This window comes from Oncorhynchus kisutch, linkage group LG27 (assembly GCF_002021735.2).
Source record: "Oncorhynchus kisutch isolate 150728-3 linkage group LG27, Okis_V2, whole genome shotgun sequence".
NCBI lineage: Eukaryota > Metazoa > Chordata > Actinopteri > Salmoniformes > Salmonidae > Oncorhynchus > Oncorhynchus kisutch.
This window is the reverse complement of record NC_034200.2, coordinates 40,277,375-40,305,264: the sequence shown is the minus strand read 5'-3', so window position 1 is coordinate 40,305,264 and position 27,890 is coordinate 40,277,375. Positions and strand designations below refer to the sequence as shown.

The 27,890-nt window shown below is 45.5% G+C and overlaps 1 protein-coding gene across 1 annotated transcript in view; it reads right to left on the bottom strand.

The window, feature by feature from the left end:
* LOC109884403 (receptor-type tyrosine-protein phosphatase mu) overlaps positions 1 to 27,890 on the bottom strand; it is a 505,693-nt gene that overhangs the window by 159,694 nt on the left and 318,109 nt on the right. Inside the window, exons 15-17 of the mRNA XM_031806763.1 lie at positions 25,468 to 25,542; positions 23,916 to 24,051; positions 19,131 to 19,160 (exon numbers count right to left, since the gene is read on the bottom strand). Of these exons, the coding sequence (XP_031662623.1) occupies positions 19,131 to 19,160; positions 23,916 to 24,051; positions 25,468 to 25,542 (241 nt within the window). The remainder of the gene's footprint in view (positions 1 to 19,130; positions 19,161 to 23,915; positions 24,052 to 25,467; positions 25,543 to 27,890) is intronic.

The following is a 27,890-nucleotide window of genomic DNA, read 5'->3' as shown; positions in this document are numbered from 1 at the left end:
GGCAAGGCTTTGTGTTGTGAAGGTAGATACATCAGCGGGCCTGACGATAGTCAATTAGTCAGTGAATCTGGGGGTGGAGAAAGCAATAATAGAGTTTGTTTGCCTCAAGAAACAACTTGCTTTCAGGACCTCCTCCTGAAAAAACACGAGTCTGGAACAAAATAACGCTATTTTGTGAAGATAATACACATTTGGGATGTCTTGGACTGGAGGCTTTTTGGGCCTCCTTCAGGCACATTCAACTCAATGCGGTCTGTAACAAAACAACTACCTTATATTCAGACAAACATATACTTTGTGCACGTTGAAAATAGATGGAAAAAGGGAGCTAGACCTGATTAAGCAGTGAATGTGTGTCGGGCCTCAGCACGGTACTCTACTCCATAGAGCCTCAGCACGGTACTCTACTCCATTAGAGCCTCAGCACGGCACTCTACTCCATAGAGCCTCAGCATGGTACTCTACTCCATAGAGCCTCAGCATGGTACTCTACTCCATTAGAGCCTCATCACGGCACTCTACTCCATAGAGCCTCAGCATGGTACTCTACTCCATTAGAGCCTCAGCACGGTACTCTACTCCATAGAGCCTCAGCATGGTACTCTACTCCATAGAGCCTCAGCACGGTACTCTACTCCATAGAGCCTCAGCATGGTACTCTACTCCATTAGAGACTCAGCACGGTACTCTACTCCATAGAGCCTCATCACGGTACTCTACTCCACAGAGCCTCTTTGCGGTACTCTACTCCATAGAGCCTCATCGCGGTACTCTACTCCATAGAGCCTCATCGCGGTACTCTACTCCACAGAGCCTCATCACGGTACTCTACTCCATAGAGCCTCAGCATGGTACTCTACTCCATAGAGCCTCAGCATGGTACTCTACTCCAGAGAGCCTCAGCACAGTACTCTACTCCATAGAGCCTCAGCACGGTACTATACTCCATAGAGCCTCATCGCGGTACTCTACTCCATATAGCCTCATCACAGTACTCTACTCCATAGAGCCTCATCACGGTACTCTACTCCATAGAGCCTCATCACGGTACTCTACTCCATTAGAGCCTCATCACAGTACTCTACTCCACAGAGCCTCTTTGCGGTACTGTACTCCATAGAGCCTCATCGCGGTACTCTACTCCATAGAGCCTCATCGCGGTACTCTACTCCACAGAGCCTCATCACGGTACTCTACTCCATAGAGCCTCAGCATGATACTCTACTCCATAGAGCCTCAGCATGGTACTCTACTCCAGAAAGCCTCAGCACGGTACTATACTCCATAGAGCCTCATTGCGGTACTCTACTCCATATAGCCTCATCACGGTACTCTACTCCATAGAGCCTCATCACGGTACTCTACTCCATAGAGCCTCATCACGGTACTATACTCCATTAGAGCCTCATCACGGTACTCTACTCCATAGAGCCTCATCGCGGTACTATACTCCATAGAGCCTCATCGCGGTCCTCTACTCCATAGAGCCTCATCGCGGTACTCTACTCCACAGAGCCTCATCACGGTACTCTACTCCATAGAGCCTCAGCATGGTACTCTACTCCAGAGAGCCTCATCGCGGTACTCTACTCCATAGAGCCTCAGCACAGTACTCTACTCCATAGAGCCTTAGCACAGTACTATACTCCATAGAGCCTCATCGCGGTACTCTACTCCATATAGCCTCATCACGGTACTCTACTCCATAGAGCCTCATCGCGGTACTATACTCCATAGAGCCTCATCACGGTACTCTACTCCATAGAGCCTCAGCATGGTACTCTACTCCATAGAGCCTCATTATGGTACTCTACTCCATAGAGCCTCATCACGGTACTCTACTCCATAGAGCCTCAGCATGGTACTCTACTCCATAGAGCCTCATCACAGTACTCTACTCCATAGAGCCTCATTATGGTACTCTACTCCATAGAGCCTCATCACGGTACTCTACTCCATAGAGCCTCAGCACGATACTCTACTCCATAGAGCCTCAGCATGGTACTCTACTCCATTAGAGCCTCAGCATGGTACTCTACTCCATTAGAGCCTCAGCATGGTACTCTACTCCATTAGAGCCTCATCACGGCACTCTACTCCATAGAGCCTCAGCATGGTACTCTACTCCATTAGAGCCTCAGCACGGTACTCTACTCCATAGAGCCTCAGCATGGTACTCTACTCCATAGAGCCTCAGCACGGTACTCTACTCCATAGAGCCTCAGCATGGTACTCTACTCCATTAGAGCCTCAGCACGGTACTCTACTCCATAGAGCCTCATCACGGTACTCTACTCCACAGAGCCTCTTTGCGGTACTCTACTCCATAGAGCCTCATCGCGGTACTCTACTCCATAGAGCCTCATCGCGGTACTCTACTCCACAGAGCCTCATCACGGTACTCTACTCCATAGAGCCTCAGCATGGTACTCTACTCCATAGAGCCTCAGCATGGTACTCTACTCCAGAGAGCCTCAGCACGGTACTCTACTCCATAGAGCCTCAGCACAGTACTCTACTACATAGAGCCTCATCGCGGTACTATACTCCATAGAGCCTCATCACGGTACTCTACTCCATAGAGCCTCATCACGGTACTCTACTCCATAGAGCCTCATTATGGTACTCTACTCCATAGAGCCTCATCGCGGTACTCTACTCCATAGAGCCTCATCATGGTACTCTACTCCATAGAGCCTCATCACGGTACTCTACTCCATAGAGTCTAGTCCAGTGATACATTTAAACTAAAGTTATCAAAATAGAGAAAAATAGAAATGCTCTCTTCTATTCAACCAGAAACAATACAGTATTGACCTGCCTGAACCTCTCTCTCCTATTCAACCGGCAACAATACAGTATTGACCGGTCTGTTCAAGTCCTCATTCTACAACACAATGCAGTTCACGGTCAATTTAAGGCTTCTGCATTGTGTCGCTGTATGTAATTATACTTACCAACAACATGCTCATAATGTGTTCCTCTGACCTTTAACCTCTCTCTCTCTCTCTCTCTCTCTCTCTCTCTCTCTCTCTCTCTCTCTCTCTCTCTCTCACCAATTCAAAACAGCTTGGTCGTGATCATACATAACAATCTACAGCTGCTAGTTACTGCTATTGCTAGTGGCTCGGGGGGAGGAATCTGTGTAAGAATGAACTATCCCCGTCTTCCTACTGCTTCCAAACACTTTATCAGTGGCTGTCTCAGTGTGACCCTGATATGTATTTGACTAGGGTGTTTGTCACAAATGACACCTTATTCCCTATATAGTTCACTACACATAGAGATCTGCTTCAAAAGTTGTGTACTATACAGGGAATAGGGTGGTGTTAGGGACGCGTGGTAGAAGCCTGCCTGACGGGACACACTGTGGGGGCTAATGACTCTCCTGCTGTGTTGTTTTGTCAAATCTCTGTTCGTTCAATTTAGACCCTGTCTCGTGCCATATGGTCCCACCACCATGTCCCCACCATGTCCCCACCAGGCCCCCACCACCATGCCCCCACCACCAGGCCCCCACACAATACCCCCACCATGCCCCCACAAGACCCCCCCACCATGCCCCCACCACCAGGCCCCCACACAATACCCCCACCATGCCCCCACAAGACCCCCCCACCAGGCCCCCACCAGACCCCCCCCCACACCATGCCCCCATTTAAGGATCACCTTTTTTCTGTGGGGTCCAGTAAGAAATAGTTGAATCTTTCTCTGCTCTGTGTAAAATGTCTCGTCTTTCAGTAGTTAGTAGCTAGAGAAAATGAGTAGTTAGATGAAATGAGTAGTTCGATGAAATTAGTAGTTAGATGAAATTAGTAGTTAGAGGAAATTAGTAGTTAGATGAAATAAGTAGTTAGACAAAATGAGTAGTTAGATGAAATGAGTAGTTACAGAAAATGAGTAGTTAGATTAAATGAGTAGTTACAGAAAATGACTAGTTAGATGAAATGAGTAGTTAGAAATGAGTAGTTAGAGAAATGAGTAGTTAGAGAAAATTAGTAGTTAGAAAATCAGCAGTTAGATGAAATCAGTAGTTAGATTAAATGAGTAGTAAGAAGAAATGAGTAGTTAGATTAAATGAGTAGTTACAGAAAATGAGTAGCTAGATGAAATGAGTAGTTAGATGAAATGAGTAGTTAGATGAAATGAGTAGTTAGAAGATGAGTAGTTAGAAAATGAGTAGTTAGATTAAATGAGTAGTTAGAAAATGAGTAGTTAGAAAATGAGTAGTTAGTAATTAGATGAAATGAGTAGTTAGATGAAATGAGTAGTTAGATGAAATGAGATGTTAGATGAAATGAGATGTTAGATGAAATGAGTAGTTAGATGAAATGAGTAGTTAGATGACATGAGTAGTTAGATGAAATGAGAAGTTAGAGTAAATGATGCCATATAGAACCAAAAAGGGGTCAATGGATTGCTTCATATGGCCCTCAGAAAGGTTCTTTACAGAAATCCGATTGATTTTTTTAGAGTACATTAGTTTGTAGGTACTCTGAGATGCTCAGTGGCAAGTCTGATTTAGCACCATTACAGGGACCTACATGATGTGCTGCTATGCAGCTCTCTATGTGTTATAGGAAGAATGATAGATGGCTTTATAATAGAGAGAGTAGGTAGAGAAGGATGATGTGTATGAGCGTGCGTGTGTGTGTTGATGAATGTGACCAATGAGCATTCATCAAATTCTCAAATAGTTATTGTAGGTAAATAGCTAGCCTTGGACTAGACAAAGACTGTATTATTCCAAAAGGCATCCATAGGGCTCTGGTCAAAAGTTGTGCACTATATAGGGAATAGTGATCCATTTGGGTCACACACCAACCCTGGGGCGGCAGGGTAGCCTAGTGGTTAGAGCGTTGGACTAGTAACCAAAAGGTTGCAAGTTCAAATCCCCGAGCTGACAAGGTACAAATCTGTCGTTCTGCCCCTGACCAGGCAGTTAACCCACTGTTCCTAGGCCGTCATTGAAAATAAGAATTTGTTCTTAACTGACTTGCCTAGTAAAATAAAGGTAAAAAAAAAATAACCCTGATGAGATCTGACTACAGTCAAACTACACACAACCCAGCAAACTAAAGGATGTCCTGAGGACATTTGGCTACGTTCCAATTAGGTCCCTTAAAGGGGTTTTGATGCGACATTATCCCACCGACGTTCCCAAGACAGTCCAAAAACGTTGCGTGATGTTCCCAAGGGAATGTTTTCTGGAGGACCTTTGTGTAGTTTCCTGTAAGTTACTAGGACGTCACAATTTATTTTATTTTATATATATATATATTGAGGTGGCAGGGTTAGAGTGTTGGACTAGGAACTGGAAGGTTGCAAGTTCAAACCCCCGAGCTGACAAGGTACAAATCTGTCGTTCTACCCCTAAACAGGCAGTTAACCCACTGTTCCTAGGCCGTCATTGAAAATGAGAATTTGTTCTTTAACTGACTTGCCTAGTTAAATAAAACAATGAAAAGTTACTAGGACGTCACTTGAGGACCATGTCATGACCTTCGTAGGGCTTTCTTTTTACTAGTCCTTAGGATGTCGCGTGTCGGTCCCAAGGGAATGTTTTCCGGCTGTTACCTTTTTTATAGTTCCCGGTTTGTCACAGGGATGTTGTTGGACGTTCTTGGAACGTTTTGTCATGGTCCCCTGACGGTCCCCTGACGGTCCCCTGAACCTTCTTGGGATGTCCCCTGAACCTTCTTGGTCCCCTGGATGTTGTGTCGGGGTCTCCTGGAGGTTTTGTCTAGTTCCCGGTTGTTTTCAGGTATGTCCCCGGTGAAATCTTTAGGTCATTCTTGTGATGTGGTGTCATGTTTCTCTGGAGGTTTTGTCTAGTTCCCCGTTGGTCCCGGGGATGTCCCCGATAATATTTTTAGGATGTAAATACAACACATCACTGAGTAACTGCCTCGTGATTTTCAATCATGGTGGCTGCATCATGGTATGGGTATGCTGGACATTGGCAAAGACCGGGGAGTTTTTCAGGATGAAAAGAAACAGGATGGAACTAAAGCACAAGCAAAATCCTAGAGGAAAATCTGCTTCCGTCTGCTTTCCACCAGACACTGAGAGAATAATTCACCTTTCATCAGGACAATAACTTACAACACAAAGCCAAATCTACAGTGGAGTTGCTCACTAAGAAGACAGTAAACGTGCCTGAGTGCCCAAGTTACAGTTTTGACTTCTGAAATCTGCTTAAAAATATATGCCAAGACGTAGATTTTAGACACAAAATGGCTGTCTAGCAATGATCCCAAACACTTTTAGTAAAGCTTGAAGAATTGTGAAAAGAATAATCGGCATATGTTGTACAATCCAGGTGTACGAAGCTCTTGTATGACACTTACCCAAGAAGACTCATACCTGTAATCAATGCCAATGGTGTTTCTAACATGTTTCGACTCAAAGTATCAATGTCTGTTAGTGGTTTATTTTTCATTAAGCGTATTATAGCTCCCAGTATATATACTGGAACCTCAGGTCAGTCACTTAGCAGATACAGCACTGTGTCCTGGACTGGAACCTCAGGTCAGTCACTTAGCAGATACAGTACTGTTTCTTGGACTGGAACCTCAGGTTAGTCACTTAGCAGATACAGCACTGTGTCCTGGACTGGAACCTCAGGTCAGTCACTTAGCAGATACAGCACTGTGTCCTGGACTGGAACCTCAGGTCAGTCACTTAGCAGATACAGTACTGTGTCCTGGACTGGAACCTCAGGTCAGTCACTTAGCAGATACAGTACTGTGTCCTGGACTGGAACCTCAGGTCAGTCACTTAGCAGATACAGTACTGTGTCCTGGACTGGAACCTCAGGTCAGTCACTTAGCAGATACAGCACTGTGTCCTGGACTGGATCCTCAGGTCAGTCACTTAGCAGATACAGTACTGTGTCCTGGACTGGATCCTCAGGTCAGTCACTTAGCAGATACAGTACTGTGTCCTGGACTGGATCCTCAGGTCAGTCACTTAGCAGATACAGCACTGTGTCCTGGACTGGAACCTCAGGTCAGTCACTTAGCAGATACAGTACTGTGTCCTGGACTGGAACCTCAGGTCAGTCACTTAGCAGATACAGTACTGTGTCCTGGACTGGGACCTCAGGTCAGTCACTTAGCAGATACAGTACTGTGTCCTGGACTGGATCCTCAGGTCAGTCACTTAGCAGATACAGTACTGTACTTAGCTACAGTACATGCAGTACCATGAAAATAAATAAAAAAAACTCAATAGAAGCTATTTAGCTAACTAACTATTATGGACATAGGTTTGGTTAGGTTAAGTTCAATTCAGTTTTCAATTCATTCACGCCCGAGAAAATTTATTGAAGTGGGACATTTTTTTAAACAAATTGCCTGAATTGAAAATGCTATTAATTTTTTTTTTTAAATAGGATGATTTTGAAATAGACTGAATTGATAACTGAAAGTTCAAGGTTGGATGACACAGCCAAATAAAAGTAGTAAATATATGGTTGGAACCTACAATAACACCGCCCTTATCAGCCAACATGTCTGTTACAACATGTCTGTGACACAGTGGCTGCTGAATGGAGTCCTTGGTCTGTTACAACATGTCTGTTACAACACGTCTGTTACAACATGTCTGTAGCACAGTGGCTGCTGAATGGAGTCCTTGGTCTGTTACAACATGTCTGTGACACAGTGGCTGCTGAATGGAGTCCTTGGTCTGTTACAACATGTCTGTTACAACACGTCTGTTACAACATGTCTGTAGCACAGTGGCTGCTGAATGGAGTCCTTGGTCTGTTACAACATGTCTGTAGCACAGTGGCTGCTGAATGGAGTCCTTGGTCTGTTACAACATGTCTGTGACACAGTGGCTGCTGAATGGAGTCCTTGGTCCCAGACCTTTGTCAAGCACTTCGTCTCCCATCGTTCAGCAGACAAAGAGCTTTGGAAATGAACACTTTTCAAGGTTGTTTTGATTTGTGTGCTGGTAAATAATTGGATGTTACGAGACGCAATGAGGCAGCTGCGGTTTTACACACACACACACACACACACACACCCACACACACACACACACACACACACACACACACACACACACACACACACACACACACACACACACACACACACACACACACACACACACACACACCACAGGAGGCTGGTAGCACCTTAATCGGGGAGGGCCCGGGCTCGTGGAAACGGATGGAGTGGCATGAGTGGAAAGGCATCAAATGCATGGTTTCCATGGTTTCCATGGTTTCCATGTGTTTGATACCATTCCATTTACTCCCGTTCCAGACTTCACTATGAGCCGTCCTCCCCCTCAGCAGCCTGCTGTCACGCACACATACACACACACACGCACACACACACATACAATGAGCTGAACAATAGCTTCATGTTAGAGATTGCAATTGTGTGCTTAGTATACGCACATTCAATGGAGTCCTCATAAACTAGGAGAGTCCTCATAATCTAGTGGAGTCCTCATAACCTAGCGGAGTCCTCATAACCTAGCAGAGTCCTCATAACCTAGCAGAGTCCTCATAACCTAGTGGAGCCCTCATAACCTAGTGGAGTCCTTATAACCTAGCAGAGTCCTCATAACCTAGCAGAGTCCTCATAACCTAGTAGAGTCCTCATAACCTAGTGGAGTCCTCATAACCTAGCGGAGTCCTCATAACCTAGTGGAGCCCTCATAACCTAGCGGAGTCCTCATAACCTAGTGGATCCCTCATAACCTAGTGGAGTCCTTATAACCTAGCAGAGTCCTCATAACCTAGCAGAGTCCTCATAACCTAGCGGAGTCCTCATAACCTAGTGGAGTCCTCATAACCTAGTGGTCCTGATAAACTAGTAGAGTCCTCATAACCTAGTAGAGTCCTCATAACCTAGTGGAGTCCTCATAACCTAGTGGAGTCCTCATAACCTAGTGGAGTCCTCATAACTTAGTGGTCCTGATAAACTAGTAGAGTCCTCATAACCTAGTAGAGTCCTCATAACCTAGTGGAGTCCTCATAACCTAGTGGAGTCCTCATAACCTAGTGGAGTCCTCATAAACTAGTGGAGTCCGCATAACCTAGTGGAGTCTGCATAACCTAGTGGAGTCCGCATAAACTAGTAGAGTCCTCACAAACTAGTAGAGCCCTCACAAACTAGTAGAGTCCTCATAACCTAGTGGTCCTGATAAACTAGTAGAGTCCTCATAAACTAGTGAAGTGGTTAGTCTGATGGAAGCATGCAGAGGCATAACAACAGTCATATCTCCTTAAAGTGTACACTTGTGCAATACTCGTTCTCTTGCTTCAACCACAGTCATTTCCTTTCAAATCAGTAAAGGGAGGAAGGAGAGAGAATTGGGACGCAGCTACAGATTTCTGTGGAGGGCGTTTATATTTATTGGTATGAAATAAAACCACCGTGTGTGTGTCAATGTTATTATAATAAACTAAAACTGAAACTAAAACGAATCATGAAAAAAACAATTTAGTAATCTGAAATAAAATAATTAACAAACACGTTTTGAAAAACAAACTATACTTAAACTAATTTAAAGGTGAACTCAACGAGATGACGTCGAGGCACGTTTGAGTGGTAAGACTAAAGAAACCACACCAGCAGCATACCACCTCGCATCCCACAGCTGGCTGACCTCTGAAGCTAAGCAGGGTTGGTCCTGGATGGGAGACCAGGAGGCACTCTTTCCTGCCCCAGGGCAGTGATTGGGGACATTGCCCTGTGTAGAGCGCTCTTGGAAGGGACGTTAAACAGTTGTCGCTGTCACGAATTCCGCCGAAGTGGGTGGCGTTTGGCGGTCGACGTCACCGGTTTTCTAGCCTCCACCGATCTATGTTTCTTTTTCCATTTGTTTTGTCTTGATTGTACAAACCTGGTTCCCATTATGTTTGAATTATTTCCCTATTTAACCCTCTGGAGCCATCATGGTTTTGTGTTTATTGTTGTCAGTTGTCTCGTTGATGTGATTCTGGATTTTCGTTCTCCTTGTTGGAAGATTATTTTTGAGTAAAGTTACTATTGTTACTCATCTCTGTGTCCTGAGTCTGACTCCGCCTTACCCACATTACCTAGACTCTGACAGTCGCGATTATCTGTGGTCACTAAAGATCCCACGGCACTTATCGTAAGAGTAGTGTTGTTAACCCCTGGTGTCCTGGCTAAATTCCCAATCTGAGCATCATGGCCACCTAATCATCCCACACATCCAATTGGCTCATTCCTCTCCCCTTGTAACTGTTCCCCAGGTCGTTGCTGTGAATGGGGATGTGTTCCCAGCCAACTTACCTGGTCAAATAAAACAGCCAAAAGATGGACCTGGTTTTCCAGAAGCTCAGATCAACATGTCACCTTTATAAACAACGGCTTCTTCATAACGTCGAACGGAACATGTATCCAACCCCCCAATATCTCAAACTGAAATCATCATATAATATCACGTGTGAACATTGTACAATTTCTATAATAAGAGAGTTATATATAAAAGAGACTATAATCAGACCATTCTCTATAGAAGATACTATAATCAGACCATTCTCTATAGAAGATACTATAATCAGATCATTCTCTATAGAAGATACTATAATCAGATCATTCTCTATAGAAGATACTATAATCAGACCATTCTCTATAGAAGATACTATAATCAGATCATTCTCTATAGAAGATACTATAATCAGATCATTCTCTATAGAATATACTATAATCAGACCATTCTCTACAGAATATACTATAATCAGACCATTCTCTATAGAAGATACTATAATCAGACCATTCTCTATAGAAGATACTATAATCAGACCATTCTCTATAGAAGATACTATAATCAGATCATTCTCTACATCTACTCAATCTGAATACAGCTCTTAGTACCATCCCTTTCCATTGTTCTAGCTCTTAGTACCATCCCTTTCCATTGTTCTAGCTCTTAGTACCATCCCTTTCCATTGTTCCCCTCACCGCCCCCCTCCTCTCTTCTCTTCTCTTCTCTTCTCTTCTCTTCTCTTCTCTTCTCTTCTCTTCTCTTCTCTTCTCTTCTCTTCTCTTCTCTTCTCTTCTCTTCTCTTCTCTTCTCTTCTCCTCTCCTCTCCTCTCCTCTGCTCTCCTCCCCCCTCTCTCATCAGAATGCAGAGATTGTCAGAAAAAAAACACGTACACGGTCTTGTACCAATTAATATGATTCTTGCTCAACGTTCAGGTAGCCTTGTAGGTTTTAATGAAGGTGCTAGTGCACTCAGCACATTCTGCTAAACGCTATGCTTCCCAAATGGCACTAAACTCACTTTGTAGTGCACCATTTGTTGACCAGTGCCCATAGGGAATAGGGTGGCATTTGGGACTCGGTCCATAGTCTAACAGGCTCTGTTATAGTGCTGCCTGCTGTAGTGATAAGGACAGGACAGAGAGACGGGTGGAGGGAGGGAGAGAGAGAAGGGGAGAGAGGAGACAACAGCCTCTTGCCGCTCATTTTCATTATGCTTAATGCTAGTCGTTTTACACAACAAACGAGGGTCAGAGACGCTCCCATGTGAAATGCATGAGGGGAACCAAGTCTCTCTCCCTCTCCATCCCCTCTCTATCTCTCCCTCTCCATCACCTCTCTATCTCTCCCTCTCCATCACCTCTCTATCTCTCCCTCTCCATCACCTCTCTATCTCTCCCTCTCCATCACCTCTCTATCTCTCCCTCTCATCCCCTCTCTATCTCTCCCTCTCATCCCCTCTCTATCTCTCCCTCTCCATCACCTCTCTATCTCTCCCTCTCCATCACCTCTCTCCCTCTCCATCACCTCTCTATCTCTCCCTCTCCATCACCTCTCTCTCTCCCGCTCCATCCCCTCTCTCTCTCTATCTCTCCCTCTCCATCACCTCTCTCCCTCTCCATCCCCTCTCTCTCTCCCTCTCCATCACCGCTCTCTCTCCCTCTCCATCCCCCCTCTCTCTCTCTCTCTCTCTCTCTCCCTCTCCATCACCTCTCTCTCTCTCCCTCTCCTCTCTCTCTCTCCATCATCATCTCTCACCTCTCTCTCTCTCCCTCTTCATCCCCTCTCTCTCTCCCTCTTCATCCCCTCTCTCTCCCCTCTTCATCCCATCTCTCTCTCCCTTTCTCTCCCCTCTTCATCCCCTCTCTTTCCCCCTCATCATCACCTCTCTCTCTTGTCTCCTCTTCCTCTCTGTATCTTTCCCTCTCTCTCTCTCCCTCCCCCTCTCTCCTTTTCTCCCTCCGCCCTCTATCGTTCTCCTCTTCCTAATTGTCAGTATATTGGCGTAGTGAGGCTGTGCGTCCTTGGGGGGTAAATGGTCTTGTTGCCCGTATTGGATTCCAATGACAGGCAGGGAGATAGCAGGGTGAGAGGGGTTGGGCTCCATTGACAGCAGGGTGATAGCTGGGTGAGAGGGATCAAATCAAATCAAAACTATAGGGAGGGGCTTAACCTCTGTCTCTTGCTCTTGATGTAATGACAACACTAACAGTACACACACACAAACACACACACACACAGCCTCACGTCTCAGAACGGAACAGAAGCCTTAAAGCATGTCTTCAGATCTTCAATGATTCATAGTGCCAAACATATAACTCATTAATTCTCGATAGCGGTTAATGTACTGGCTGTGTTATTCATATCAGGGGTTAATGTACTGGCTGTCTTCATATCAGGGGTCAATGTACTGGCTGTCTTCATATCAGGGGTTAATGTACTGGCTGTCTTCATATCAGGGGTTAATGTACTGGCTGTCTTCATATCAGGGGTTAATGTACTGGCTGTCTTCATATCCGGGGTTAATGTACTGGCTGTGTTATTCATATCATGGGTTAATGTACTGGCTGTCTTATTCCCATCAGGGGTTAATGTACTGGCTGTCTTCATATCGGGGGTTAATGTACTGGCTGTCTTATTCCCATCATCGGTTAATGTACTGGCTGTCTTCATATCAGGGGTTAAGGTACTGGCTGTCTTCATATCTGGGGTTAATGTACTGTCTGTGTTATTCATATCAGGGGTTAATGTACTGGCTGTGTTATTCATATCAGGGGTTAATGTACTGGCTGTGTTATTCATATCAGGGGTTAATGTACTGGCTGTCTCCATATCAGGGGTTAATGTACTGGCTGTGTTATTCATATCAGGGGTTAATGTACTGGCTGTCTTCATATCAGTGGTTAATGTACTGGCTGTGTTATTCATATCAGGGGTTAATGTACTGGATGTCTTCATATCGGGGGTTAATGTACTGGCTGTGTTATTCATATCAGGGGTTAATGTGCTGGCTGTGTTATTCATATCAGGGGTTAATGTACTGGCTGTGTTATTCATATCAGGGGTTAATGTACTGGCTGTGTTATTCATATCAGGGGTTAATGTACTGGCTGTGTTATTCATATCAGGGGTTACTGTACTGGCTGTGTTATTCATATCAGGGGTTAATGTACTGGCTGTCTTCATATCAGGGGTTAATGTACCTGCTGTGTTATTCCCATCAGGGGTTAATGTACTGGCTGTCTTATTCCCATCATCGGTTAATGTACTGGCTGTCTTCATATCAGGGGTTAATGTACTGGCTGTCTCATGTCAGGGGTTAATGTACTGGCTGTCTTCATGTCAGGGGTTAATGTACTGGCTGTGTTATTCATATCAGGGGTTAATGTACTGGCTGTCTTATTCCCATCATCGGTTAATGTACTGACTGTCTTCATATCAGGGGTTAATGTACTGGCTGTCTTCATATCTGGGGTTAATGTACTGGCTGTGTTATTCATATCAGGGGTTAATGTACTGGCTGTGTTATTCATATCAGGGGTCAATGTACTGGATGTCTTCATATCAGGGGTTAATGTACTGGCTGTGTTATTCATATCAGGGGTTAATGTACTGGCTGTGTTATTCATATCAGGGGTTAATGTACAGGCTGTGTTATTCATATCAGGGTTTAATGTACTGGCTGTGTAATTCATACCATGGGGTTAATGTACTGGATGTGTTATTCATATCAGGGGTTAATGTACCGGCTGTCTTATTCATATCAGGGGTTAATGTACTGGCTGTCTTATTCATATCAGGGGTTAATGTACTGGCTGTGTTATTCATATCTGGGGTTAATGTACTGGCTGTGTTATTCATATCAGGGGTTAATGTACTGGCTGTCTTATTCATATCAGGGGTTAATGTACTGGCTGTGTTATTCATATCAGGGGTTAATGTACTGGCTGTGTTATTCATATCAGGGGTTTATGTACTGGCTGTGTTATTCATATCAGGGGTTAATGTACTGGCTGTGTTATTCATATCAGGGGTTAATGTACTGGCTGTGTTATTCATATCAGGGGTTAATGTACTGGCTGTGTTCTTCATATCAGGGGTTAATGTACTGGATGTCTTCATATCAGGGGTTAATGTACTGGCTGTCTTCATATCGGGGGTTCATGTACTGGATGTCTTCATATCAGGGGTTAATGTACTGGCTGTCTTCATATCAGGGGTTAATGTACTGGCTGTCTTCATATCAGGGGTTAATGTACTGGCTGTCTTCATATCAGGGGTTAATGTACTGGCGGTCTTCATATCAGGGGTTAATGTACTGGCTGTCTTCATATCAGGGGTTAATGTACTGGATGTCTTCATATCAGGGGTTAATGTACTGGCTGTCTTCATATCAGGGGTTAATGTGCTGGCTGTCTTCATATCAGGGGTTAATATACTGGATGTCTTCATATCAGGGGTTAATGTACTGGCTGTCTTCATATCAGGGGTTAATGTACTGGCTGTCTTCATATCAGGGGTTAATGTACTGGCTGTCTTCATATCAGGGGTTAATGTACTGGATGTCTTCATATCAGGGGTTAATGTACTGGCTGTCTTCAAATCAGGGGTTAATGTGCTGGCTGTCTTCATATCAGGGGTTAATGTACTGGCTGTCTTCATATCAGGGGTTAATGTACTGGCTGTCTTCATATCAGGGGTTAATGTACTGGCTGTCTTCATATCAGAGGTTAATGTACTGGTTGTGTTATTCATATCAGGGGTTAATGTAGGCCTACTATATATCCATCTCTGTGTACTTATAAGGACATGTAATACATTAAAGTAATCCTCCTCAATGTTATCCCTTATATACCTGCATCCTTAAAACACACACACAATACTGACAATGAGGACGAGGGGAAGGTATAGAGAGAGAGAGAGACGATGGAGAATAAGAGAAAGGATGGAGAGGGAGAGAAAGGGGATAAAGAGGGAGAGAGAGAGAGAGAGAGAGAGGTGATGGAGCAGGTGGAGAGGGAATGGAGAGGGAGAGAGAGAGAGGTGATGGAGCGGGTGGAGAGAGGATGGAGAGGGAGAGAATGAGGTGAGAGAGAGAGGCGATGGAGACAAAGAGAGGGGGAGGGATAGCAAAGGAGAGAGAGAGAGAGAGAGAGAGAGAGAGAGAGAGAGAGAGAGAGAGAGGTGATGGAGAGGGAGAGAGGTGATGGAGAGATAGAGAGGTGATGGAGAGGGAGATATATAGAGGTGATGGAGAGGGAGAGATAGAGAGGTGATGGAGAGGGAGAGATAGAGAGGTGATGGAGAGGGAGAGAGGTGATGGAGAGGGAGAGAGAGAGAGATGATGGAGAGGGAGAGAGAGAGAGGTGATGGAGAGGGAGAGATAGAGAGGTGATGGAGAGGGAGAGAGGTGATGGAGAGATAGAGAGGTGATGGAGAGGGAGTTAGGTGATGGAGAGGGAGAGAGGTGATGGAGAGGGAGAGATAGAGAGGTGATGGAGAGGGAGAGAGGTGATGGAGAGGGAGAGATAGAGAGGTGATGGAGAGGGAGAGATAGAGAGGTGAGGGAGAGGGAGAGATAGAGAGGTGATGGAGAGATAGAGAGGTGATGGAGAAGGAGAGAGGTGATGGAGAGGGAGAGATAGAGAGGTGATGGAGAGGGAGAGATAGAGAGGTGATGGAGAGATAGAGAGATGATGGAGAGATAGAGAGGTGATGGAGAGGGAGAGATAGAGAGGTGATGGAGAGGGAGAGATAGAGTGGTGATGGAGAGGGAGAGATTGAGAGGTGATGGAGAGGGAGAGAGAGAGGTGATGGAGAGTGAGAGATAGAGAGGTGATGGAGAGTGAGAGATAGAGAGGAGATGGAGAGTGAGAGATAGAGAGGAGATGGAGAGATAGAGAGGAGATGGAGAGTGAGAGATAGAGGGGAGATGGAGAGGGAGAAATAGAGAGGTGATGGAGAGGGAGAGATAGAGAGGTGATGGAGAAGGAGAGAGGTGATGGAGAGGGAGAGAGGTGATGGGGAGGGAGAGATAGAGTGGTGATGGAGAGGGAGAGATAGAGAGGTGATGGAGAGGTAGAGATAGAGAAGAGATGGAGAGTGAGAGATAGAGAGGAGATGGAGAGGGAGAGAGACTTGGTTCCCCTCATGCATTTCACATGGGAGCGTCTCTGACCCTCGTTTGTTGTGTAAAACGACTACCATTAAGCATAATGAAAATGAGCGGCAAGAGGCTGTTGTCTCCCACCCTCCTCTCTCCCCTTCTCTCTCTCCCTCCCTCCATCCGTCTCTCTGTCCTGTCCTTATCACTACAACATGCAGCACTATAACAGAGCCTGATAGACTATGGACCGCATCCCAAACACCACCCTATTCCCTATATAGTGGACTACGTTTGACCAGGGCACATGGGTAATTAGGATGCCATTATGAACACACCCCTCTATCTGTGTGCAGCAGTTTGAAAGCAGTCACATGACTACGATGATAATGATTTGGAAATATACGGAGTCCTACCCTCTTCTCTATGGTAGAGGATCCTGCGTTGGGTCATGTGGAAAGTATCCGAGTGGATTCATCCAGGGTCTATCGTATGCCGTTTAGCAGCCACATTTATCCTAAAGCAATTTACGATCATACTTTTAAAACACATTTTACATATGGGTTGCCCCAGTGGAAATCATAAACAAACGCCATGCTCTACCGATTGAGACAGAGGACCCATGCTCTACCGATTGAGACAGAGGAGCCATGCTCTACCGATTGAGACAGAGGACCCATGCTCTACCGATTGAGACAGAGGACCCATGCTCTACCGATTGAGACAGAGGAGCCATGCTCTACCGACTGAGACAGAGGACCCATGCTCTACCGATTGAGACAGAGGACCCATGCTCTACCGATTGAGACAGAGGACCCATGCTCTACCGATTGAGACAGAGGACCCATGCTCTACCGATTGAGACAGAGGACCCATGCTCTACCGATTGAGACAGAGGACCCATGCTCTACCGATTGAGACAGAGGAGCCATGCTCTACCGATTGAGACAGAGGACCCATGCTCTACCGATTGAGACAGAGGACCCATGCTCTACCGATTGAGACAGAGGACCCATGCTCTACCGATTGAGACAGAGGACCCATGCTCTACCGATTGAGACAGAGGACCCATGCTCTACCGATTGAGGCAGAGGACCCATGCTCTACCGATTGAGACAGAGGACCCATGCTCTACCTACTGAGACAGAGGACCAATGCTCTACCGATTGAGACAGAGGACCCATGCTCTACCGATTGAGACAGAGGACCCATGCTCTACCGACTGAGACAGAGGACCCATGCTCTACCTACTGAACCACAAGACCCATGCTCTACCGACTGAGAAAGAGGACCCATGCTCTACCGACTGAGACAGAGGACCCATGCTCTACCGATTGAGACAGAGGACCCATGCTCTACCTACTGAACCACAAGACCCATGCTCTACCGACTGAGAAAGAGGACCCATGCTCTACCGTCTGAGACAGAGGACCCATGCTCTACCTACTGAGACAGAGGACCCATGCTCTACCTACTGAACCACAGGACCCATGCTCTACCGACTGAGACAGAGGACCCATGCTCTACCTACTGAGACAGAGGACCCATGCTCTACCTACTGAACCACAGGACCCATGCTCTACCTACTGAGACAGAGGACCCATGCTCTACCGATTGAGACAGAGGAGCCATGCTCTACCGACTGAGACAGAGGACCCATGCTCTACTGACTGAGACAGAGGACCCATGCTCTACTGACTGAGACAGAGGACCCATGCTCTACCTACTAAGACAGAGGACCCATGCTCTACCTACTGAACCACAGGACCCATGCTCTACTGACTGAGACAGAGGACCCATGCTCTACCGACTGAGACAGAGGACCAATGCTCTACCTACTGAACCACAGGACCCATGCTCTACCGACTGAGACACAGGACCCATGCTCTACCTACTGAGACACAGGACCCATGCTCTACCTACTGAGACACATGACCCATGCTCTACCTACTGAGACACAGGACCCATGCTCTACCTACTGAACCACAGGACCTGTCCTAGTGAAACCATCCTGACCTCGTGATAGCTCACATTCGGTTTCACTTCAAGCATTCAGTTTGTTTGACCAGGCCAGTCAGTTCTGGGAATGATAGATGTCTATTTTAGAGACTTCAGGCCTCTATAAGATCTCCATGATGTACTCTTTATAATGCCTTACTATAAATGCTTCATAAATCATTTATAAGCAATTGTCAAAGTGTGACAATCTGATCATCAAGGGGAAAATATAAGAGTCCTTCAGAATCTCTGTCAGAAACTAAATCATGGTAGACATTGGAATGACATGGTTCTTCTCGTGCAAATACTGAGGTGCTTTGGAGACAATTCGCTTTTTACTATACAGGGGAATATTCAATCAAACGAGAAAGAGTTCAACCCAGGTCTGTGAAACAGATGAGAATGTCATGGTTTCTCTCGTGCACTGACTCAGGTCTATGAAACAGATGAGAATGTCATGGTCTCTCGTGCACGGACCCAGTTCTCTCTCGTGCACGGACCCAGGTCTCTCTCGTGCACGGACCCAGGTCTCTCTCGTGCACGGACCCAGGTCTCTCTCGTGCACGGACCCAGTTCTCTTTCGTGCACGGACCCAGGTCTCTCTCGTGCACGGACCCAGGTCTCTCTCGTGCACGGACCCAGGTCTCTCTCGTGCACGGACCCAGGTCTCTCTCGTGCACGGACCCAGGACTCTCTCGTGCACGAGAGGTCTCGATGATAAACGGTCGTAAAGCAAAAGCACCAACACTGTTACGTTGAAGTGTTTACTTACAGATAGTAAGTGTAGGAGTGGTAGGTTCTTCTGCCCAGTGGTACGTGGTAGGTGAGGTGGTACGTGGTAGATGAGGTGGTACGTGGTTAGGTGAGGTGGTGGTTGGATATAAGCAGTGGAGGACGGCGGGACGGAGGAACGGAACATGAAATGAAGGAAAGAAAAAGTAAATATATATTAATGTTAGAAAAAATTTATAAAATGGACAAAAAACAGATGTGGTGGGTGGCAGGCAGACAGGCAGACAGACAGACAGGCAGACAGGCAGACAGGCAGACAGACAGGCAGACAGACAGACAGACAGACAGACAGGCAGACAGGCAGACAGGCAGACAGGCAGACAGACAGACAGGCAGACAGGCAGGCAGGCAGACAGGCAGACAGGCAGGCAGACAGACAGACAGGCAGGCAGACGGACGGACAGACAGACAGACAGACAGACGGACGGACGGACAGACAGACAGACAGGCAGATAGACAGGCAGACAGACAGGCAGACAGACAGGCAGACAGACAGGTAGAGAGGCAGGCAGACAGACAGACAGGCAGGCAGACAGACACACAGGCATGTAGAAGGGAAACGTTAAGGTAGACTACAGTTATAGTGAGGAGCAAGGTGGTAGCTTGCTGTTATGTACACTGACTCTTGGTCGAGATAGACAGACAGGCAGACAGGCAGACAGACAGGCAGGCAGACAGACAGACAGACAGACAGACAGACAGACAGATAGATAGATAGATAGATAGATAGGCAGGCAGGCAGACAGACAGACATACAGACAGACAGACAGGCAGGCAGGCAGGCAGGCAGGCAGGCAGACAGACAGACAGACAGGCAGGCAGACAGACAGACAGACAGACAGACAGACAGACAGACAGACAGACAGACAGACAGACAGACAGACAGACAGACAGACAGACAGACAGACAGACAGACAGACAGACAGACAGACAGACAGACAGACAGACAGACAGATAGACAGACAGACATATGCTCATACATTTGGACTACAGGTCATGTTGGGAACTCGGAACCAGGTAGCTAATTTACACAAAGAAAGCCGTTCTGTATAAGACGTGTTAAACACTGATGCCACGTCACATATATTTCTGCATGCTGCCTCTTCGTATCTATCCACTGATAGTACAACAGAGTTCTGCTTTTGTTCTCTCTGTTGTAGATATATGTATAGAATTTTGTGATTTTAGTGGCAAGGCCACTTGGTGTTTTAAGGGTGTGCCCAATTTTGCCAAGGAACCGAGGCAATTAGCCAGGGCACCAAGGCCATTAAACCGAAAATAGCCAATTAAGTCGATTCAGACACAGAAAACAATAAAAAACCTTATCGGCTCGGGGATTCAAACCAGCGACCTTTCGTTCAAACCACTAGGCTACCTGCTGCAGAATGATCCCTCTGCCATGTACACATCCATGTACACATCCATGTACACATCCATGTACACATCCATGTACACATCCATGTACACAAATCATTTCCATCTCATTACAAACGCTATATGTTTTCCTGTTTTGGTATTTGTCGGTGTTCACCGCAGCTAAAGGAATACTAACAACACTGCCAGGATATTGGAGGCCTGCATTTTGTCACCATAGATGTCTGTAGACGAAAGGGAAATTAACATTGTAACCTCCGAGGTTAGTTCTAAATCAGAACTTAGAATTTCTTAACATGGTTGTAATTCTAAGAGAATGATTCTAAATGAGATCATAATGGATAACAATGAATTCATCTCCCTGACCGTCTCTCTCTCTCATTTAAACAAGGCAAACAGAAAATCATTTCAATGAAATATCACGACTGTTTTATTAACTCCCACCGTAACGAAAAACACTGTCAAGCAATGTGAAATGGTAAATGATCGTAGAACAGAAATATAGAACGTGTACACGGACATCAATCTAAAAGTTAGGTTGGAATTGTACAGACAATAAAGTAGTCCCCCCCCCCCCCTTCCCTCCCCCTCCCCCTCGTTGTCAAGGCGTTTTCCGCCTCGGCATTCCATTCGGTACAGATACTGAATACAGTAAACTAGTTTGCGTCTCAAATGTCACCATATTCACTATATAGTGCACTACGGTTGACCATCAGTAGTGCCCTATACAGGGAGTAGTGTGTCATTTGGGGCATAATCTTCAGAGCACACCCAACTCATGTAGAGAAATACCGCGTCAGGCTTATGGCCGCTCCTATATTATGGACAACACAACAACGACAAGATAAAACGTCAATAAACTGAGGAGATTTCAGGCCTGGGTGTATACAGAAGCCCTCCTCCTGTATAGTATCTATAGTACCTGAAGCCCTCCTCCAGTATAGTATCTATAGTACCTGAAGCCCTCCTCCTGTATATTATCTATAGTACCTGAAGCCCTCCTCCTGTATAGTATCTATAGTACCTGAAGCCCTCCTCCAGTATAGTATCTATAGTACCTGAAGCCCTCCTCCAGTATAGTATCTATAGTACCTGAAGCCCTCCTCCTGTATAGTATATATAGTACCTGAAGCCCTCCTCCTGTATAGTATCTATAGTACCTGAAGCCCTCCTCCAGTATAGTATCTATAGTACCTGAAGCCCTCCTCCAGTATAGTATCTATAGTACCTGAAGCCCTCCTCCTGTATAGTATATATAGTACCTGAAGCCCTCCTCCTGTATAGTATCTATAGTACCTGAAGCCCTCCTCCTGTATAGTATCTATAGTACCTGAAGCCCTCCTCCAGTATAGTATCTATAGTACCTGAAGCCCTCCTCCTGTATAGTATCTATAGTACCTGAAGCCCTCCTCCTGTATAGTATCTATAGTACCTGAAGCCCTCCTCCTGTATAGTATCTATAGTACCTGAAGCCCTCCTCCTGTATAGTATCTATAGTACTTGAAGCCCTCCTCCTGTATAGTATCTATAGTACCTGAAGCCCTCCTCCAGTATAGTATCTATAGTACCTGAAGCCCTCCTCCTGTATAGTATCTATAGTACCTGAAGCCCTCCTCCTGTATAGTATCTATAGTACCTGAAGCCCTCCTCCTGTATAGTATCTATAGTACCTGAAGCCCTCCTCCTGTATAGTATATATAGTACCTGAAGCCCTCCTCCTGTATAGTATCTATAGTACCTGAAGCCCTCCTCCAGTATAGTATCTATAGTACCTGAAGCCCTCCTCCAGTATAGTATCTATAGTACCTGAAGCCCTCCTCCTGTATAGTATCTATAGTACCTGAAGCCCTCCTCCTGTATAGTATCTATAGTACCTGAAGCCCTCCTCCTGTATAGTATCTATAGTACCTGAAGCCCTCCTCCAGTATAGTATCTATAGTACCTGAAGCCCTCCTCCTGTATAGTATATATAGTACCTGAAGCCCTCCTCCTGTATTGTATCTATAGTACCTGAAGCCCTCCTCCTGTATAGTATCTATAGTACCTGAAGCCCTCCTCCAGTATATATAGAAAAACTCTCTCCTTGCTTCACTTTTTTTCTTATTTTTCTTAACTAGTCAAGTCAATTAAGAACAAATTCGCATTTACAATGACGGCCTAACGGGGAACAATGGGTTAACTGCCTAGTTCAGATTTTTACCTTGTCAGCTCGGGGATTTGATCTCTCTCTAGTCTCTCTCTCTCTCTCTCTTTCTCTCTCTCTCTAGGCTCTCTCTCTCTAGGCTCTCTCTCTCTCTAGGTTCTCTCGATTCAATTCAATTCAATTCAAGGGCTTTATTGGCATGGGAAACATGTGTTAACATTGCCAAAGCAAGTGAGGTAGACAACATACAAAGTGAATATATAAAGTGAAAAACAACAAAAATTAACAGTAAACATTACACATACAGAAGTTTCAAAACAGTAAAGACATTACAAATGTCATATTATATATATCTCTCTCTCTCTCTCTTTCTCTCTCTCTCTAGTCTCTCTCTCTCTCTCTCTCTCTCTAGGCTCTCTCTCTCTCTAGTCTCTCTCTCTCTCTCTAGGCTCTCTCTCTCTCTAGGCTCTCTCTCTCTCTCTCTCTCTCTCTCTCTAGGCTCTCTCTCTTTCTCTCTCTCTCTAGGCTCTCTCTCTCTCGCTCTCTCTAGGCTCTCTCTCTCTCTCTCTCTCTAGTCTCTCTCTCTCTCTCTAGGCTCTCTCTCTCTCTAGGCTCTCTCTCTCTCTCTCTCTCTCTCTCTCTAGGCTCTCTCTCTAGGCTCTCTCTCTAGGCTCTCTCTCTAGGCTCTCTCTCTCTCTCTCTCTCTCTCTCTCTAGGCTCTCTCTCTAGGCTCTCTCTCTAGGCTCTCTCTCTCTCTCTAGGCTCTCTCTCTCTCATTATTTCCTACTTATCTCCTATTCTTTATCTTCCCTTCTATAGGCCTCTCCCTTTTCCTCCTATCTCCAACCCAGTGTCATTGAATGGGGTTGGGGTTAGTTTAATGCCTGTTGTATGATGGGGCCTTGGAGACATTCATCTTTCATAGCAAACTGTTTCTCATTTAGCCATAAACAGCCGTAATGTAGCGTATCAACATAATCAAATTAATTATTTACATTCGACAGCGACGCTGCCTCTGCTCTTTAGAGGGCGAAAAAACCGAATAGGGAGTATTGTCGGGAGTAACAACAAAAGTCTTGTTCTTAGAGACTAGAAATAGAAACGAGCAAGATGTCCAAATTTATCTCATATTGTGTTTATGGAAAAATGTGTAAACTAAATGTTAGTTCTCGGCAGTTTGTCTGACTGTGTCATATTGGCATCGTAGTGGTAAAACACAACAGGTAGCACTTATACAAAATGGCTGACCTTTTCTTCATGAGGAGGACGACTCCGAGGAAGATAATGACGAAGAGGAGGATGCCAGCGATGACTCCGGCTATCTTCACTGTATGGTCAGTCTGTTTCTCTGGCTCTACCGCATCAGGCTTATGGGTGGCCGCTCCTATATTAACGACAACACAACAACAACAAACAAACAACATCAACAAACAAACAACATAAACAACAACAAGTAGACAAACACATCTATCTTTCTAAACATGAGGTGTAATGTCTCAATGGCTCCTGGTGTTACAGTCAGCCAGCCAGTCAGTCAGCCAGCCAATCAGTCAGGCAGCCAGCCAGTCAGCCACCCAGCCAGCCAGCCAGCCAGCCAGCCAGCCAGCCAGCCAGTCAGCCAGTCAGTCAGCCAGCCAGCCAGCCAATCAGTCAGCCAGCCAGTCAGCCAGCCAATCAGTCAGCCAGCCAGCCAACCAGTCAGCCAGCCAGCCAGCCAGCCAGCCAATCAGTCAGCCAGGCAGTCAGCCATCCAGTCAGTCAGCCAACCAGCCAGTCAGCCAACCAGCCAGCCAGCCAGCCAGCCAGTCAGTCAGTCAGTCAGTCAGTCAGCCAGCCAGTAAGTCAGTAGAACATGTATTTATAATCAATCTGCTCTAACATGTCCTGTTAGACTGACTCTATTGAATTTTTTCGGGAAGACAGGTTATCGATAACGGTTGAATATTGATATAGTGGACTGTTGAATCCCTATAGAAGAGAACACAGTTTACTGCTGAAACAGGCGGGGGGGGGGGGCGATTTTCCATTTCATCCCCATATGGAGGTTGAATTAAGGTTTCAAGAAATCACACAGTAGCAGTTCTACGGCCAAATAACTGAAACAAAAGAGAGATTTTACTGCATGAGTCTTTTAACCACACCAATACTACAATACTACATCACACAAACGGACCTGTTTAGGATGCTAGTATTACCCCCCCTCCCCTACACCTCTAGTATCAGTCTAGGGATATTGGTGTCGGATGTCAGGTAAGATACACAGATCTACTGTGTCTGATGAAGAACACATGAGATAATGTATTTAGAATGCTTAGTCCTGTCATAGCTACAGCATCGGACACTAAATACCAAACGGAAAAATATTATATTATTGATATAATATTATACATATTTAATGAAAGGGATTGACTTCTGTAGGAAAATCTCAAATTTCAACAGATGACATGAGGATTGTAAATTAAAAAACAGGTATTTTATGTAACACAGAGAGGATGCTTCATCATAGGTACAGGTGTACTGGAGTAACTTTATTCACCACAAACACAACAAACACAACAAACACAACAAACACCACAAACACAACAAACACAACAAACACAACAAACACAACAAACAAAACAAACACCACAAACACAACAAACACAACAAACAAAACAAACACAACAAACAAACAAACACAACAAACACAACAAACACAACAAACACCGCAAACAAAACACAGACAACTGAAGAAATAGACATAGCCCTTATAGCTGTCCATGTTACAACCTCTACTGGAAACATGAGCAGAGAATCTAACCTGTTAGTTGGTCGTCACCAGCCGCTGGTACGATGCGGAGGTACGGAGTCGTGAGCTGGGTCACCAGTATGGCAGCTGAGAGGAGGAGGGGAGGGGGAGAGGATGAGAGAGAAATTGAGAGGGTGGGGAGAGGGGAAGGGGGGAGAGAAATGGATAGGGTGGGGAGAGGGAGAGGGGGAGAAATATAGAGAAATGGAGAGGGGGAGAAATAGAGAGAAATGGAGAGGGTGGGGAGAGGGGGGAGAGACAGAGAGACAGAGAGAGGGGAGGGGGAGAGAAATGGAGAGGATGAGGAGAGGGGGGAGAGACATGGAGAGGATAAGGAGAGGGGGAGAGACAAAGAGAGGGAAGAGGGGAGGGGGAGAGAAATGGAGACGGTGGGGAGAGACAGAGAGAGGGGAGAGGGGAGGGGGAGAGAAATGGAGAGGATGAGAGAGGGGGAGAGAAAGGGGAGAATATGAGAGGGGAGATGGGGAGGGGGAGAGACGGGAGGGGAAATGGAGATGGGGAGGGGGAGAGACGGGAGGGGAAATGGAGAGGGTGGGGAGAGGGGAGAGGGGAGAGGGGGAGAGAAAGGGGAGAAGATGAGAGGCGAGATGGGGAGGGGAATAGACAGGAGGGGAAATGGAGAGGGTAAGAGAGAGAGATCACAACATCTCAGTCACCGTTCAACATTAATGCATAAAGAAACATTCAATGTTAGAAGAGCTTTATCTAACCTTCAGCTCTAGACTGACATCTAACCTTCAGCTCTACACTGACATCTAACCTTCAGCTCTACACTGACATCTAACCTACAGCTCTAGACTGACATCTAACCTTCAGCTCTAGACTGACATCTAACCTTCAGCTCTACACTGACATCTAACCTTCAGCTCTAGACTGACATCTAACCTTCAGCTCTACACTGACATCTAACCTTCAGCTCTACACTGACATCTAACCTACAGCTCTAGACTGACATCTAACCTTCAGCTCTACACTGACATCTAACCTTCAGCTCTAGACTGACATCTAACCTTCAGCTCTACACTGACATCTAACCTTCAGCTCTACACTGACATCTAACCTTCAGCTCTACACTGACATCTAACCTTCAGCTCTACACTGACATCTAACCTTCAGCTCTAGACTGACATCTAACCTTCAACTCTACACTGACATCTAACTTTCAGCTCTAGACTGACATCTAACCTTCAGCTCTACACTGACATCTAAACTTTAGCTCTAGACTGACATCTAACCTTCAACTCTACACTAACATCTAACCTACAGGTCTACACTAACATCTAACCTACAGCTCTAGACTAACATCTAAACTTCAGCTCTAGACTAACATCTAACCTACAGCTCTAGACTGACATCTAACCTTCAGCTCTACACTGACATCTAACCTTCAGCTCTGGACTAACAACTAACCTACAGGTCTACACTAACATCTAACCTACAGCTCTAGACTGACATCTAACCTTCAACTCTACACTGACATCTAACTTTCAGCTCTAGACTGACATCTAACCTTCAGCTCTACACTGACATCTAACCTTTAGCTCTAGACTGACATCTAACCTTCAGCTCTACACTGACATCTAACCTTCAGCTCTGGACTAACAACTAACCTACAGGTCTACACTAACATCTAACTTTCAGCTCTGGACTAACATCTAACCTTCAGCTCTACACTAACATTCAGCTCTATACTAACTACTTACATGTCACTTACTCTAACTACATTCATTGTATTTTACCTAAATACATTAAACCTATTACCACCTTGTGTGGTTAGCTGTCTGACCTTGTGTGGTTAGCTGTCTGACCTTGTGTGGTTAGCTGTCTGACCTTGTGTGGTTAGCTGTTTGACCTTGTGTGGTTAGCTGTCTGACCTTGTGTGGTTAGCTGTCTGACCTTGTGTGGTTAGCTGTCTGACCTTGTGTGGTTAGCTGTTTGACCTTGTGTGGTTAGCTGTCTGACCTTGTGTGGTTAGCTGTCTGACCTTGTGTGGTTAGCTGTTTGACCTTGTGTGGTTAGCTGTCTGACCTTGCGTGGTTAGCTGTCTGACCTTGTGTGGTTAGCTGTCTGACCTTGTGTGGTTAGCTGTCTGACCTTGTGTGGTTAGCTGTCTGACCTTGTGTGGTTAGCTGTCTGACCTTGTGTGGTTAGCTGTCTGACCTTCTTAGAATTATTCCAACTCTTTTAGATACAATTGAATCTAACTCTATCTACCACTCCATGTACCAGTCCATTCCGACTGCCTTGTGAACAATACCACGGGCCCTCATGTAGTAAGCAGAGGAGGCTGATCTTATTTTTACAATCCATTCACTCAATAGGATATCTATTGTGAAGCTGTGTCTGTCTAGCATAGCTGATGCATGTGACAGGGCTTCCCTGAGCTGTGTGTGTGTCTGTGTCAGAGCAGTGTT